This window comes from Aptenodytes forsteri, unplaced genomic scaffold, assembly GCF_000699145.1.
Source record: "Aptenodytes forsteri isolate BGI_AS27 unplaced genomic scaffold, ASM69914v1 Scaffold336, whole genome shotgun sequence".
In the NCBI taxonomy this organism is placed as follows: Eukaryota; Metazoa; Chordata; class Aves; order Sphenisciformes; family Spheniscidae; genus Aptenodytes; species Aptenodytes forsteri.
In genome coordinates, this window is record NW_008794911.1 from 6,109,928 (window position 1) to 6,127,780 (window position 17,853).

The 17,853-nt window shown below is 36.7% G+C and overlaps 1 protein-coding gene across 2 annotated transcripts in view; it reads left to right on the forward strand.

Annotated features, from left to right (window-relative positions):
• Positions 1-17,502, forward strand: part of NSUN6 (NOP2/Sun RNA methyltransferase family member 6) — a 25,037-nt gene extending 7,535 nt beyond the window's left edge. The window contains exons 5-12 of one of the 2 annotated variants that reach the window (XM_009275231.2): positions 1,799-1,952; positions 3,595-3,676; positions 6,109-6,228; positions 9,135-9,279; positions 11,406-11,554; positions 12,516-12,641; positions 14,023-14,105; positions 15,594-15,706. In XM_009275231.2, the coding sequence (XP_009273506.1) occupies positions 1,799-1,952; positions 3,595-3,676; positions 6,109-6,228; positions 9,135-9,279; positions 11,406-11,554; positions 12,516-12,641; positions 14,023-14,105; positions 15,594-15,621 (887 nt within the window). In that variant the 3' untranslated portion in view covers positions 15,622-15,706. Of the gene's footprint in view, positions 1-1,798; positions 1,953-3,594; positions 3,677-6,108; positions 6,229-9,134; positions 9,280-11,405; positions 11,555-12,515; positions 12,642-14,022; positions 14,106-15,593 lie in introns of both variants that reach the window. The other variant, XM_009275230.2, reaches the window with a different exon arrangement.
• Positions 17,503-17,853: the final 351 nt, after the last annotated feature.

Consider the following 17,853-nt stretch of genomic DNA (forward strand, 5'->3'; position numbering starts at 1 on the left):
TTCATTCTCCCAGTCCCCGCCCTTGCCTTCTGCGGCTTGGGCGGTGAGGCTCGAGCACTTGCCGGTGAAGACCGAGGCAAGAAAGTCATTGAGTACCTCCGCCTTCTCCATGTCCCAGGCAACCAGGTCTCCCGTTTTGTTCTGGAGAGATTTTCCCTTATCTTCCTTTTATCCCTGACATACCTATAGAATCTTTTCTTGTTGCCCTTGATGTCCCTGGCCAGATTTAATTCTATCAGGTCTTTAGCTTTCCTAACCTGATCCCTGGCTGCTCGGACAATTTCTCTGTATTCCTCCCAGGCTACCTGTCCTTGCTTCCACCCTCTGTAGGCTTCCTCTTTGTGTTTGAGTTTGTCCAGGAGCTCCTTGTTCATCCATGCAGGCCTCCGGGCGTTTTTGCCTGACTTCCTTTTGTTCAGTGAAGTTTAAGCAGACAATAACAGTAGGCTATCACATAATGTTTTGTGTCACATTGTGTAAAAAGAAGCTATACAAAAAAAATGTTTAGTGGCTACCCAACAAATATTACCATTTAAGAATTCCAGGGCGTTTGTTCATATTCAGAAGGCCACTTGAAAATGAAAAAAAGGATTCCTAAACACAATTCAAAGAATTCTTGGGAAGCTGAACTGTCATTAGTCTTACTTGTCATATCTTCCGCTTGCTCCAGCCAGTCAGACACGTCAGAAATGAAATTTTAGATAATTGTTTATTGCTGTCAGTGGAGGCCTTTATTTTTAAGCATATTTTTCGGCCAGTCAGTGCATAGAGCTTGCTCACTATTCTACAAAATCACCTAAATCGTCCCCCTTTTCCATCTATTTTTGTTCTAGCTCCAAAAGTTTGTTAAGTCCCTAGGACTACACTTTCAGAGTTTGGTGTATATTTATATACTTTACTGATCTGGAGTGTTTTAATTGGAGTTGCAAAACTCTTTTAGAGGATTATTGAGAACAGCAGTTGCCTTAGAGAGCTGCACCAGAAAAATTGTTTCAACAAGAATATATAATCACTTGTATCAAAGCAATAGCTAGAAAAAAAGCAGCTATAGCTATGTTCTACCTAGCTATTGAGAGGTCATTAGAAAAATTCAGTATTACTGGCTTTGTACAGTAAGTGTGAACCAGTGTTTTTTGATGTACTTGCGTGCTTGGAGCACACACAGAGGACTGAATCCTGAAGAGTGTGCTTAAAACTTACGGGTGACCGTGCGATGATAAAATAAATAAAGTGAAGATTTGTCAGCCTCTTAAAAAACAAGACATGCTGTCTGATTTGTAAGCTTGTGTCTCTCAATAGCTCTAGTCATCTGGTAGCCATTGTTCACCATGTACACTTTCAAGCCTAATATCAGTTATTTTCTTTGATTACATTAAGAAAGTTTAAATTTTGCTATGATATAGGAGTTGAAGTAAGTAGTCTGCAGAAAATCCTAAATTATTTGGTCACTACTGTCTTGTCAAGTATAATATAGAATCATAGAATAGTTCAGGTTGGAAGGGACCTCTAAAGGTCATCTAGTCCAACCTCCCTGCCGTGGGCAGGGACATCTTCAACTAGATCAGGTTGCTCAGAGCCCCGTCCAACCTGGCCTGGAATGGTTCCAGGGGTGGGGCATCCCCCACCAATCTGGGCAACCTGTGCCAGTGTTTCACCACCCTCAGCGTAAACAATTTCTTCCTTCGATCTAGTCTAAATCTACCCCCCTTTAGTTTGAAGCCATTGCCCCCTGTCCTCTTGCAACAGGCCCTGCTAAAAAGTTATATTAATCTCAAAATTTCTGTTCTTCTTTGCGCAGTTATGAAAGCTGGAGATCTGGTCTCAGTGTATTCAGATATTGAAGGGAAATGTAAAAGAGGAGCCAAAGAATTTGAAGGAGTCAAAGTTTTTCTTGGAAATGGGATTTCAGAACTGAGTCGCAGTGAAATCTTTAGTTCAAGTGGCCCCTTGAAGTAAGTCCATAGTAAGTGCAATCTACAGCTACAACTTTGCAAAGGGAAGGAAGAAGAAGGGAAGACATTTTGAAATGTTCTGTACCCTATGTGAAACCACAAGATGGCTTTGACTGAGACCTGTGTTTCATGTTGGGATTTCCGGTATTTTTTGGGAAGCGTTAGTTTCTGGGAATATAATAGAATTGTGCCTCCTGCTGTCTTCTGTAACTTCACAACTAAGGTAGCGGCAATGTGATGGCAATTATGATTAAAGTACTACAGTAAGTATTAGCAGACTCAACTTGTAGTTTTATAGTGGTATCCAGATACTGGTTTACTTGATACGTAGGAGGCAATAAATGGGAGCCTTTTCAGAATTTATGTTTAGCATATGAGTTCAATAATATAGAACAAACAGAAGTGACAAACATTCTCACTGTGGCAAAATTGCATTTTGGTAAATTGTTCTGTACCACTTTCCTATTTAGATGAAACAGAAGTACAGCCTTGTTGATTTCTCCATCTCCTAAAAATATTTGTAGGGGCTTTTTTTGGTGGGGCAGGGGACAGAGAATATGGTCAGATATCTTAAAAAAATTAATAGCATTTGCCAAGGTAGTTATCAATTTCAAGATCACTTGCTTTTCTATTTTGTTCCCAAAGCATATGGTTTGTTCCTCTTCTGTCATCTAAAACACATATAAAAAGCAATGTAGAAGAGCATGGACATCAAATTAATGACTGAGACTTTACATCCTGAGAACAAACTACAAAAGATCTAGTAAAAAAAGATTACATTGTTAGAGGATTTCTGATTTATTAGAGCTTAAATATAGTAGAAGTAGTGGTAGGATATACCTGTTGAGTTGATGACATGGAATGGCAGTATGTAACACTAAATCTGGTGTCTGCAAGTTTGCTTTCTCATATCCTGCCTTCTTCTTGTTGGACTGTGCAGTGCATATGCAAAATAATACTCATTCTTGTTATCTTCAGTAATCTATTTTTTCAGGCTCAGTATTGTTTTTACTTGTTTTTATTGTTGTCCATTTCCTTGTACATTTGTCTTAACTTAATGAAATCTGTGTCAGAACTTCATCCATATTTAAAACTTTTAGATTGCTCCTAAGTTCAAACCTTTGCTTTGCGGGCAAATCAATGTTCCTGTAAGGCTTTTGAAAGAGAGTTTCTTTAGTTATTTGACTGAAATCTCAGACAGTCTAGAAAAATGGAGGAAGACCTAAGTAGGAAATCATATGCCAGTGCCCTAGCGCATACCTGGCTAGCCAAAGGCAGTTATGGATTTAAATTAACATATTTAAATCTTTTTATGCATTTCTTTACATTATCAATGCTTGGATTAGATCTCATTTTCTCTTGTGTACAAAAAAAATAAATTTGCTTTATGCAATTTTTACAGATGGTTCCAATTTATAATGTAGTGCTTTTTTTGTTATGGTTTACCCAATTTCATGACATAATTTTAAAGAATATCAGATTACAAAATTGTAAAAGTAACTTTCTTAGTTGATTTATAAGTGCTTTCATTTTTGTAAGATCATTGTTTCAAGTTTCTATTTGCAAGCATAATGAATTTAATTGAATACTGTTAAAAATTATAAATCTGAGTAGTTGAAATACTTTTTTTCATGTTTTTCAGTGGCATGGGTGTAAGAATGATAGAGCCAGTCTACCTTAGTCTTTCGTTTGACAATGTGCTCCCTAGTCATTTGTTTTTACAGGTACGTTTGTTACAAAAATAAAAGTCTGTACTATTTGCAGAATAATGAATATCCTCTAAGCACATATTAATACTTTATATATCCGTTGTATATTATGGTACCTAATTCACTCTTTGGATTTAAAGAAAACAAAGTGTTTAGAATGAAGTCAGTATCTACATGTAGGTGGTTTAATCATACTGCGTCTGAGATATGATAAGGGACTTAAAAGTGACTTAAGAGATACTCAATTAAAAACTTAGAAATTCTTTTTGCTCAGGTACTCTGCACAGAACTTTTAGTTTTTGGAATCTGCCTATGAACTCTGAAATTTGAGCCTCTTTCAGGGTACATCCTTCTGTAGATAATCAGGAAAATCTCCAAATACTAGGTTGAAGAGAATATCCGTATCTTTTTAGCCCTAATGAAAAAAATCTACCTGAACAAAATAACCATGAAAAATCTTAACAGTAGCACAGCTTTCACTACCTTTTACCATAAAACTGCACAGGTTCCAAAGAATGACAAATTTTTGTTTTGTTTTTATTGTAAAATTTAAGAACGTATTTCAAGCCAGCTTTTCCTTTCACATCTTTAATATTTGTGATACCTACACTCCTTTTCCCCCACAATAAAACTAATTAAAAGCAATACTCAGAATGACAATTGGCCACTTGTGCTATGTTGAAGCATAGGATGATGAAATCATGGAACTTTCTAGTTTTCTTAGATCAGGTAAAATTCTTGATTTCAGTTTGCTGACATAAAAAGATGAGGTGAACACCTCGATTAGATTTCTAAGACAGTTAGTGTGCCAACAGTGGTATTGCATTTTTTTGATACAAATATGATGATTTAGAAGCAGGGTTTAAAACAAAATCAAGGTGTCCAGCCTTAAAAAGAAAAAAGTTATTTTAATCTTTAAAGTAAATGTAAATTTTATCTCAAATAAACCCTTGTTCAGAGATATTCTCTGAAATTCTAAGTAATCTCCTCATTTGATTTGTATAACTATCACTCAGACAGTAAGGTAAGTCCTTTATTACAGTGAATTGTCTTAGTCACTGTTTCTTTTGTCAGAAGAGTCAGTCCAGCAGATGAGTTATTTTTATGCAAATATTCTCTTTGTAATTGATCTTAATATTTTTAAATCAGCATCAATGCTGTCTTGCTGTGTGGGCAAGGGTAGTTTATCAAGCAATATATTGTCTTGTGGCCTGCGGTAAAGGAGAGGCCTTTTCTTTCCTGATTCAGCTTATCAGAGTACTTGATTTCAAGGAACAGAATTGTTAGAGAGATAGGTTATTTAAGAGACTGGTGCACATGAGAATATAGATCATACTCAACTTCTTGTCCACCAGGATCCCCAGGGCCTTCTCTGCAAAGCTGCCTTCCAGCCAGTCAGTCCCAGCCTGTATTGGTGCATGGGGTGCACCAGGTGCAGGAGTTAGCACTTCCGTTTGTTGAGCTTCATGAGACTTCTGTTTCTCCATTTCTCCAGCCTGTCAAGGTCCCTCTGAACGGCAGCACAACCTTCCAGTTTATCAACTACTCTTTCCAGTTTTGTATCCTCTGTAAACTTGTTTAGGGTGCACTCTGTTCTATTATCCAGCTCCCTAAGGAAGAGGTTAGACAACATTGGCACCAGTGTCCACCCCTGGGGTACACCACTGTTGACTGGCCTCCAGCGGGACTTTGTGCCACTGATCACAACCCTTTAAGCCCGGCTTTTTTGACTTGAATTTGCCACGTGTGAGATGAATTATTGTTCATTTTTTTGAACACTGTGGCATGGAAATTGAAACTGTACTAACCAAAGACAACACGTAGTAAAGACAACTTTAAAAGGTTTTTATGCCTTTGTGTTGAACCAAGTTAGAAGAGAATCTTTCAGAATATTTCCACATTGTGTAAGATGCAATACCGTGCACAATTATTGCATATTATTTCTCTTCAGTACATCTGTTCTGTTTATACAATTAATAGAACAATTCAGCTTCTTGATACCTTAATTCAGCAAGTTTAAACTCCTGCCTATTGATCTTACTGTTCGTTACTATACTATACCAGTATGTTCATATAGTAAATGTTCCAATAAACAGGTCAATATGAACTATTTGTAATACACAGAGCTGCTCTGTGTCTGTGATAGTATCAGCTTATTTTATTTTTACTTTTAGCAATGTAGTCTCCGTAGTCATGAATGCTTAAACTTCAGTCATAGATACTCATATATAGCTTTAAATAAAAAAGGAGCCACTGGAGCCTTCTGACCTATACTATCTCTTTCATATAATCCCAATAGTTCATTTTCTGTTAAGGAATTGACAGCAAATATCGTAGGTATCTTCACTGCTGAATGAATTTTTGTTTCAACAAGTTTGTCATTCCTTAATACAGGACTTGATACAGGACATAAGGTTTGAATTCTCCCATATTTGTTTTTATGATAGAACTTGCCTTCTGTGATTGTGAGCCATATTTTAAGACCTCAACCAGGAGAGAGAATTTTGGATATGTGTGCTGCACCTGGAGGAAAAACAACCCATCTTGCAACATTAATGCATGACCAGGTAAGAGAAGTCATTGAGCATTTTCTGTCTCGGTGAAGAAAGTCTGACCACTGTTCCTTTGCGCAGCTCACTTCACTTAGCTGTCAGAATGCAGACATAATTTACAACAGCAAACAATTAATATTTGAATGTTCTGCTTACCAATATATTTTGCTACACATCAGAGTTACTGAAATGGGCACAGACTATCTTTATCAAATAGTCAAATATCAAATTAAAACCGTATTTGCTGCAAATTGACTTGTCGAAATATGTTTAATTTCACTTTTTAAATATTATTGTTTTATTTGTAATGGAAGAATTCGTAACATGCAAGGCAAAGATACACAGGAATATGCTGGATTCATGAAACTGAGACTACGTGGAAATCAGGGGTTACTACTGTGTGCCAAAAGGATGCACAACTCTGTACAAAAACATATTAAAAAGCTCCTAATCCAATTAACTTTCTTCTCAGTAAAAATTATCAATTATGCAGTACGGATATGATCTTAGACTGACTTTCTAGCCTGAATTTGTCATTCTAAGGTAGAAGGTCACAAACCCAAAAATATCTCATGAGAAAGTAATAATATGAGAAGAAACAAGAAAAATATTTAGAGAAAGACAAAGGAAAATAACACACAAGCCAAAAAGAATGTGGATATAGGAATAACAATTTGCATATATTAAATTGCTATATGCAAAATGAAAGATGGAAATGCAGGTTACTCTTTTCTAGCAGAGAGGGGAAAAATGCGTAATGTTTCCTCTAAAAATTTCGTAAGGCATTATTATTTGTGTTGGAATAGGGTTATTAGAATATATCAGATTATTTAGAAATCTTGCAGTTACATTATGCAGTATTTCAATGGTTGTCTGTGCATTAATGGGAAGGTACAGTGGGTAATGATGTGAATGTATTTAGAAAAGACGTATTCAGTTCTGTGACGGTTTGCTTATTGAAGTGTTTCTTCCCTCAGTATGGAAAGTTTGCAAACATGCATTAAACATGCATTAGACAGTCATTAGGCATTTATTAGATAGATTTGTAAAGCTTCCAGTAAAGAATTTCAGTGTGATAAATAAAGGAAGTCTGTAAAAGCATATATTTCTGTCATGCATTCATTTACATCTATATTTTTTCCATCTGTGTGTGTACATATTGTATAATTTTGCATACTGTTTTTTTCCTTAGTCATTTTAGGTATTTTGATCGTGCTTACCTGTAGCTGAATCGGTAAAGATTAAGAATATAGATGTTGAAATTTATCTGAATTGGGTTTCCTTTTCTGAGTATATAATTTTAAGATACGGAAGAAATACATCAGTAAATTTGCACTGCTTTTTGGTTCTTAAGTTCCATTCACAGATTTTCCATACTAGATTTCCATAGACAGTATATTAAATCATTAACATTTCAGAATATTTGAGTCAATCTTATATTTTTTTGTGATTTAATTGTAAAAATTAGTATATTGTTTCTAGATGAGGTAATCGAAATGTAAAATTACTCTGTATTGTTAAGAGCTTTTAAATAGGAATTGGGAATAGTTAAAGCTTGAGAATTTATTATTATCTGGATCCCAGTCCAGACCACCATTTTTTCAAGATGTCTTTAAGGAAGTTGTTCTGGCAGTGGCTGGCATGGGCCAGATGGGGAAGAACTGTTGTCTTCCAGCTTGTTCTTTTTTCTGAGAGTCTCTCAGGAGAAGGACTTACCTCTTTATACCCACAGTACAGCCCATGTGCAGCAAATCCACTTGTTTTAGCGACAGACCTAACTTTCAAGCACAATCAGTTGTTAGTGTGCATGCGCAATAGGTTGAATGGTGATAGGGGAGAAGCAGTGGCACATGGTCATTGAGTGCTCCTGTAAGAGGTGATTTGGCTCACAGTAGCTGAAGACTGGACACCATTGACACAACAGAAGTCCTTTTTTACTTCTTAGTCCTAGACCTACATATTGGCTAACATGATGCACAGTCAACAGCTTATCTTTACTGAAGGTTTGGGGTTTTTTTACACTATCTTAGTTGTGTTACCCTTCCATAAGCCTCTAGAGAGCCATCACCAAGTAGGAAGAAGTTGTCATGTTTTCTCAGCAGGTTCTATCTGCTGTAGCAAGTCTAGTAGAGGGTTTTGGTCTTTGGGGTTTTTTTGAAGATAGTACTACTGTTCTGGGTTTTACTGATGCTACTGTTTACTTTCCTTTGTGTTTACAGATTTCATCTAGCAGATAGTGGTGTGTGTCTGTTTTGATTTATCTTGGGAGAGGAAAAGAGAACTCTTATTCTTACATAAAAGGAATACTGTATAATTGTGATTCCCCTCCCCCATGTCTAAATTTATTCTAGTATTTACAGTATTTCCCAAAGTAACTTGAGTGACAACTACTGCAAGTATAATGGTATGTTATGAGTCTGAGCAAGCCAGAGGCATGGCTGTGGGCCTCATTTCCTCAGGACTGAGCTGTTCGTGATCATGTTTCCTACCATCTCCATGCAAATTTAAAACCTGATGACCTGTTTTACCATGTATTTGAGACTTCTACCCTCTTTCAGATGATTACATTTTTACCTAACTTAGTGCCCAGTAAAACAGTTCAAAACAAACAAAAAGAAACAAACATAAAACCCACTTGGCAGAAGTCAGACATTATAGGGTCCCTTAGGGAGTGGCTGTGCCAAGCAGCTAGTGCTAAGCAGAATGCACACAGCTTCAGACTACTGTCTAGCCTAATGTGGGTATCACAGAAAATATGGGCGAACAAGGACTACTGGAGTGTGGATTTAAGAATAACAAAATTCTGTAGGGAAAACTAAGCTTCATTCATTACACTGCTCATGGGCGGGGGGTGTGAAATCAGGAACTGCACATCCATTTAATTTCTATGCTTTTGATAAAAACTTCGGGGTTTTTTTCAGGGTGAAGTAATAGCCATGGACAAGATAGCTAACAAGGTCAAAAAAATTAAGCAGAATGCTGAATTGCTACAGCTGAATTGTATTAAGGCCTTTCGCTATGATGGAACAAAGGCACTTTCAGTTGAGAAGAGAGAGGATGAACAAGGTAAAGTAAACAACTTGGGTAGTAGTAGCTTTTAGAAGAAAATAGTAATCAGTTTTGCACTAGTAGTATTAAACATGCCACAGGTCTGCAAGTCTGTGAAATCTTGGCAGATACCTAAGTTGCTTCAGCACTGTCAATGCTCTTTTATTTTCTACTCTTTTGTGATTATCATCTTCTCCATGAAGCAAATACAAAACTCAAACTATCTGTCCTTATCACAACCTAATATGCTCAAAGGAAATGCATTCCTTTCCCAGATAATATCAAAGACTGAAGAAGCCTTAAAGCTTCTTCTTTCATGGTAACGTTTAACCCTATATTCTGAAATGTTTGACTTAGTCTGAGAAAAAAATTATTTTTGCAGAATTGCTTGGCTTTTCTGCCTCAGAATCATCATCTGTAAAATGGGGTTATTAATACCTAACTCCCAGGAGTGCTGCAAGGTTTAGTTCATTGATGTTTGTTCAGCTGTTCAGGGGAAAGTTCTATAGAAGCACAGTGTATTATTTTAAGTTCATTTCATTTGCTTTTCTGAAGTGCTGTATTCATGATACTGGTTCTGTTCCCATGATGGAACGATTTAAACGGTATCTGCTGTCTTGATTATTTTTAGTTTGTTGTGCAAAGTATGCTGTTCTTTCTCACTCTATTTTATCCCAGTCACTGGTTAGCCTAAGTAGGAATCAGGTTGCATAATTCACCTTCCTTGTCCCTATGCCTTGCAGTTATTCCTGCTTTGGAGGAATAAAGGTACTTTCTTAATAGTCTTTCAATAGACATAAAATATTGCAGGTGGTATGCAGCACTTACACAGATGAATAAGAGCTAGCTGTAATACTGAAAGATCATGAAGGTTTTTCTGTACATCCCTGCAAGTAAGACATATTTTGAATGTTGTAGCAATGGATCAGAGGTAGATAAATCAGATAAGACTCGTTTTGTAGTGCTGGAACAAGCTAGGTAGCAGTGGTATGAAGTCACTTGCTTGTTTTCACTTGTGACCTAACTTGAATATTTGAGCAACAGAAGGAGAAAAGGCTCTCTTCCTCATTGGTTACTCACAGATACACATATGGAGCCACTTTTGTCTTGGTGATGCTGAGCTGAAGAGTATCTCTAGCACTAAGGCGATAGAAACTTTTGGGCTGTTAAGCCAGTGGGATTCAGATTAAAAGATAGGCTCTGCACATAGAAGTTACATATTCCCTTATCTATCCAGGTAATATTCAGAAATTGTTCTTGTCTTCACAATCCTTGTTTACTGAATTGTTCTGCTGTGGAGACAGCACGTGTCACGCATTAGAACTTGTGATATTTCATGTTATTATGAAGTGCTTTATTTTCTCCAGATATATATGCATCGCAAGAAATAGTTATTATATAGACAGTCCAATTATTATTATTTAAGGCAGTCTTAACAGTTAACTACAGGCTTCTCTCAGTAAAGATTTGCACACTTGGTTCAGTTACGAGCTGACTGTGGTTCATTACAGCCTATATGTACAACTCTGTACCCAGCACCTCTGACCAATCGTATTGCAACATTTTTGTTTGATTACTTTATTATTATGCAGTCTTAACAGTTAACTACAGGCTTCTCTCAGTAAAGATTTGCACACTTGGTTCAGTTCAGTTAGCATCGCAAGAAATAGTTATTATATAGACAGTCCAATTATTATTATTTAAGGCAGTCTTAACAGTTAACTACAGGCTTCTCTCAGTAAAGATTTGCACACTTGGTTCAGTTACGAGCTGACTGTGGTTCATTACAGCCTATATGTACAACTCTGTACCCAGCACCTCTGACCAATCGTATTGCAACATTTTTGTTTGATTACTTTTACATTTTACTTTCAAATTATTAAATTAAGGTTAAAAAAATATTATTGCCTAAAGGCATCATGTATTGTTTGATCTCACAGAACTAAAACTCTTCAGTTTTCTGGCAGATGAAATCTACCACCAGTAGTGCTGAGACTTGTCTGTAGCTGAGATTACTTTTGCAGACACTATCTATAGAACCTAAATGTTTTATGTCAAGGAAGCAGTAACAGCTTGCCCTTATCTATGGTGAAGTCTCAAGGAAAGAAACAGCCACATTTTACATTACTAACTGCTTTTTACAGAAGGACCTCCATTCTTACCAGAGTCATTTGATCGAATTCTTCTTGATGCTCCATGTAGTGGGATGGGACAGAGACCAAACATGGCTTATTCCTCAACTTTAAAGGAAGTGACTTCTTACCAGCCACTACAGCGCAAGCTTTTCACTGTGGTATGTATTAATCATTGGTTAGATAAGCTAAATTGAACATAAATGCTTTTGCAGCGTAAAACTTCATACCGAAAAATGGTGCCTCATTTTCCCTACCTTTTCAGCAGTTAAGTACAGAAGATTGTGTTAGGCTTCAGTTAACCCCTCAGCTGCACCATATCTGTTACTAGGTGAAGTCAATTCATTGGAGCATGGGAAAGGTATATGTAAGCCATAGTAAATAAAAACCTTTGTATGTGTTTTTTATTCCTTCAGTTTCATCAGTTTTAATTTATAATAATCGCAAGGGTTTAAGTCACAGAGCAGGTTAAAGTGTTTTCTCTGCAGCAGTACAGACTCTTGTAAGTAAGTTCATTGCATAGAACTACCATGCAGTGGTGCTGTGAGGTGCTGTATGGGATATGGGAAGGAGTACAAAGCCGGGAGGCCATATTACAAGTTTTCATGCTGGTAGGAGTGTGCTTGGGCTGATGCTGAAAGATAAGATTTCATGAAACTTGTCTAAATCTGAATTATACGTATTCAAAGTGAACCACAGCTTGAAAAGCAGCATAGCTATAGCTTCCGTGCTAAGTATGTGGAAATAGTTGACATCTAATATCACTGATAAAAATATTGTGTATCCATGGTTGGCAGCAGGTGATGAAAACAGAACTGATCTGTCTGGGATATGCAGAGCTGTACAAATAACAAATCTTACAAGGTGAATCATCTCAATGGCATTAATAAACTGCATGAGCTATAATGCTGATTTGGAAAGAAGAATCTTTCTAATCCATGGGATCCTTTACTGTATTCTCTGAGAAGAATTAGTATCCTAATGCCTATCTTAATTAAACTCAAATTTTTCTAAGTGCTAAGTTTTAATATTATAGCTTAATGATTTCTTGGTTAATGTTTCTTAATATGAAAGTTTTTGCATTTAAAAATAAGCTGAACTGTTGTTTATTTCTCCCTGCAGGCAGTGAAATTGCTGAAGCCAGGAGGTGTTTTAGTATATAGCACATGTACAATTACACTCTCTGAAAATGAGGAGCAAGTTGCTTGGGCTCTGAAAACTTTCCCATGCCTCCAGCTTCAGCCACAGGTAATAGTATTTTCAGGGTACTTCATACAATCCAGTGAGCTTGCTTTGGCACTGTAAAGTTACACACTATATTTACTATCAATAAATCTCTTTTTCACTGCAGACAATTTTAACTGCTGTGGATAGAAATAACACAAGGACTTCTAAGGCTCTTTTAAATCTATTTTCATGTTTAATTAAGCTTCATTTAGGGATCGTTAAGTAGTTTCCCACTGTGTACTGTGGTTGTTTTCATTTGTACAACAGTCATTTAAAACACAACAGGACAAAAGATAGTTCAGACAGGTTAACATTTCTCTTGCAATTGTTCTTTAATGCATAGATTTTATTCTCTTTTTCTGCACATTCACAGGAGAAGTGAAAAATTTTTTATTAATGCCACTGAAGTAGTGAAGACTTGCATAAAGGATGGGAGATAAATGGAAAGAACCTTGTGTTTTGAGGAAGGAGGATTTTATATGCATGGGAGCTATTTTTGCGTTATGTAAAGGAATGAGGGAACAAATTTATTTCGGGCACAGTGTCCCAAGAATGTACTTTGTCTTTTTTGGAGTCAGTGTCTACCATTAAGATGTCTGGGAGGAGGTAATATATAGGGAGATACTAGAATTTTTTATCTATACCGCATACATTTCAAAAATATCTGTTACCTTTATTAGTACCTTGAGAGAGTTTATCATCAGACCATATGCGTCTCTCTTCCTCTTTGTTGATGTGATGAGTTGGGTGGGTTAGTTGTTTATCATCATGGCTTTGAGGAAAGTCTAACTCTGATACCTGTTTAGCTTACTTATACATTCTGTGATGACTTGTATCTGTCTTAAGAAGTTTAGGTGCATCTTTTAACTGAAATTAAAAAAAGATATACAATAGGTGTACAATGAGAAATTATATGAAGGCTGGTAAAGATTTAACAGAACTGAAGCTTTTCTTAAAAGATTTGTATGTCAGGATTCTTCTGCCTGCTTTCTCACCATCCATTTACTAGGAATTTTTCAGTTCCAGCTGTTTCAGCTGAGATTATACATTTTACCTAATAGCATAAAAATTGTCCTCGATAGAATGACAAAGCAAAACACAAGCCCTGTTAACTCAAATGCAAGATTAATTCTGGTTTAATAGACTTTCACCAGTAATACCAGTCTTGAATAAAGTACTGGTTTTCACACACAGATGCCATAGCTGTAAAAATGAAGCTTTTATGTATAGTATATTTTAAATGAGATGACACTGAATTGTTTACCCACAGATAGTTTATAGTATCTTATAACCAGTTCCCCAGTAGTGTAAACTAAGGTGATCTTTTCCAATGAACAGGAAACTGGAGTCTAGGATCGACTTACCTCATGTTCCTTTATGTATTATTTCCCATATTCTTTAGTCTCTCAATGGACACCTCCTTATATACCCAGTCCACCGTCTCCCACTTTCTCAGTTTGGCAACAGATCCTGGAATCATGCTGGGTAAGGAAAAAACAGGAGATGGAGGCATAGGCGTTGATCTCGTAGGAGGAGGTTACTGCATGGCAGCTGATCCTTTGTCTGTGCAGACTTACTTCCTCTTAGGGGTTTACACAGGAGGTACTGTATATCAGCTTAAATGCAGTAACTTAACTGGAAGGAAAAAGGAAAAGGTAGAGGAAAAAATTGGTCTGTCTTTGAGCAAGTCGCTTGACCCTGTGTAATACTGTTTTCCCTAGACTTTTACCTTTCCATCCTTCTATTACATTACTTCAAGTCACTACCCCGTCTCCCTTTGTATGTTATTTTTTCTCAATTTGCAATGGACACCTCTTTTTGTCTCTTACCTGGAAAGCACTGAAATCCTGCTGAGGGAAAGGAAGAGAAGAATCGGGCTGCAACCTCTTGGCTGCCCAGCTTTACAGCACACAGTATGTGGTTAAGCAACTAACTCACATCATGTGCTGACTGGGTGAGCTCATGTGTTAGCAAAGTGTGATGGCTCAAAAAATACTCTGTTGTGGGCTGCATTATAGACTACACTAGACTAGATTTACAAAGGAGATCTATTTTTGATATTGCATTGCCAGCTTTTGCACATTTTGTTCTATCTCCTTACTGAATGCATTGAAAGAACAATCCACCTAAGAGATTTTTTCCCAGGAATCAGTCTATTAAATAAAAAGCAGTCAAGGCTACTCACAAGAAATGCTGAGAAAAGGGCTGTGATTTTAAGCCCTTCTCGTCTCCAGGATTTTGATGCCAAATGCCATCTCCTGAATTCAGATACCTAAGCTGTTCCTTTCTTTCTTTCTCTGCCTCATATACATACACATGTAACAGTAGTCCCACTTACGTGTTAGTCTAATTACGTGACATAGAAAATCTGAAGCTCAGATTTTTCTGCTGCATCACCTTCCAAAATGATGCCTCTTCAGGCAGTAAAGTATTCTGGACTGGGGCTTTCAGTCTCTCCAGTTGAAGTTTTTAATGTGAAGAATCACATATCACATACTAACATAATCAGTATGTTAGTAACTGGCTAAGGAATCACTATTTTTGACGTAACTCATAGCTATTAGTCAGTACACAGAAGCGCTGCATGATTTAGAAGTGGCAACCTAAAACCTTTAGACCTTCCTGTTGTCAGGTGGTAACAGCTTTCTTGTGATGTTTCAGTCCTTTGAGTAATGAATTGAGTTAGACCTGTGTACCTGTCCTCAAGAAGTGCTCTGAACTACTGGATTAGGTGCCCCACCACCTCCTCAAAGTACTTTGGACCTTGTATATATGCTTGTATACATATTGGCCAGATGAAGGCAAGAAAAGAAGGGCCACATTACTTCTAAATCCCCCCCTGGTGTGAATGATACAAACCTAGCTTGTCCACGTTAACAGTTAGGCAGCTCTGCATATACTCAGCGGAATACATTTAGGGCACTTAAGAACTTTAGTGATGCAGTAATTTGCTTTTCTTTGTTACTTAAAAAGGAGCCTCACATTGGAGGAGAAGGCATGAGGGGAGCTGGACTGTCGCTTGATCAGTTGAAGCTGCTGCAGAGATTTGATCCATCTGCTGTGCCATTGCAAGGAATGGATATTAATTCTTTGCAAGATTCCGGGGAAGATGATCTGATTTCACTGGCAAATAAGGACTGTATAGGATTTTTTATCGCAAAATTTATTAAATCGAACAGTAAATAAGCATTTAGGAATGCAACCTGAAAAAATACCTCTGTGAGTCTAAGAACAGTTCAGATGTGCAGTGCGTTTCTTACTGCTGCAATGTTGCCAAGCCAACGGGCTGACGGCAGGGTTGCTATGGCAGCAATAAAATCTGCCAGCTGTTGTGCTGGGAAAGAGCCACAGGTTGCAGAAAGAAAGTCATGGCTGGGGGAAGGGTAGTATCGTTTTTAAGCCTCCATTTGCTCTTGTATTTACAGCAGGTCAGCGCATGAATGACAAGTATGTTCACTCATACCGCTGTCTGTTCTATCTTTCCCCATGCGAGTTGCTTATCTAGTGCAGCAAGCGTAGGAACAGGGTTTCTCTGGGAGGGGAAGTAAGTTACTTTATGAAATGCAAACATAAATAAAATAGATGGGAACTATTATTGTGAATTTTGGAAAAGGTAGTTTCTATGGAGGTTTACCAATAGTTAATGTTTCATTAAATAGTGCTTCATGAAACACTGTAACATTTTACAAAGAACTGTTTATAAATTGATACTTAGAACCTCATTTCTCTTTTATTTTAATACAAGCAAGATTCTCTGTACACATAGTATATACACAAAATACGATTAGGCTTTGTAGCATGTCTTTTATAGCAGCATGAATATATTAAACGGTCTCACTCTGAGAATGTAAATAAATATTGTTTCAACATCAAACTTCCCATGCATAAACTGTATTGGTTCTGAAATAGCCTATTGGACTGGCTGACAAGTGACAATTTTAAAATCAAACATTTGCAACAGAAGGGGCTACAGTTGTGATTAATATATCAAAAGACAGAAAACAATGCATAATACCATCTGAAATGTTGCAAATCACCTTTCAAACAACTAAGAATATTAACTCTTTATTGGTTAGAAAGCATCACCAGCTAAAATCATATGAAAATTGAAACTGGGGAAGCATGCTAATGAGAACTGCCTTAATACACTGCTCAAAGTTTTAATAATCTAAATTTCTTAAAGGTGTTAGATGCATTTGAAAATTCTGCTTCAGGTCCAGAGATGTTCTCCGTTTGAACAGTATTCTCTTTTCTCAGTACTGCTGGAACTGACAATAGCACTAAAATTAGAGGGAAAAGGTAAGTACAATTTGAAAACGTAAACTGACATCTCTGTGTGTTTGGTTTTTTCTTCTCACTCATCAATTTCCAGTTTTTAAAAGCATTATCTGAAAAATGTCTGTCTTTTCACACTAAAAAGTCTGTCTTTTCACTGTTTGGTTGGATTAAAAAGAGCGATACTTCTTTTTCCGTTTGTCTTTATACTGTCCGAAGTGCTTTTGCATTTGCTCACAATCAAAACAATTTATACAATTCTGTTTCTCAGTAGTCTGGTTGTTTACTTATATTTGCTATAAATGTTTTGATACCGTATGTTTTCTACTGTTCTTAAATAAAACAAATGTCCCTTCTATTCTGCCAACGTTGCCTAGTACATCCTCTGTAAGGCCTATCCTAGCAGGATAGGAGGATAGAATTCTTCTCTACTACTTGTCTACTTTTGTTGGTCACTCCTTGCCATTAACCACAACATGTCTAAAGAAGATTTAAAGTCATTTTGTTTCATCAGTAGTAGGTGAGATAGCCTATTTAGAATCATGAAAGCTCATACTATAAATTACAGTCTTTTTAGTCTAAATATGGCTAAAATAATTACTTGGTAACAAAAGGGATTAGTCTTTTATTGTAAGTACATCTTGAAATCTTTAACGCAGTGCTAGTAAAAAAAGCATTTTCTTTTTGCAGAATGTATAAATTCTGTAAACATTAATCAGCACACATAAGACCATATTCTGAAATTTGTGTATGCATATAAAGTAAGGAACTTTGCCTCCAGTTTCGATAGCAGGATTTGTGCAATGCTGAATTTGAAAGAATTAAGATTGCTGAATTTTTAGTGGAAGATTTGTTGAGACTTTCCCAGATTTCTTTAGTTTTGAATGATAAACAGGCTTTTCAAGAAGGTGTTCTCACTTTGATTTTATATCAGAAGTTTCTTGGGGGGCGGGGGGGA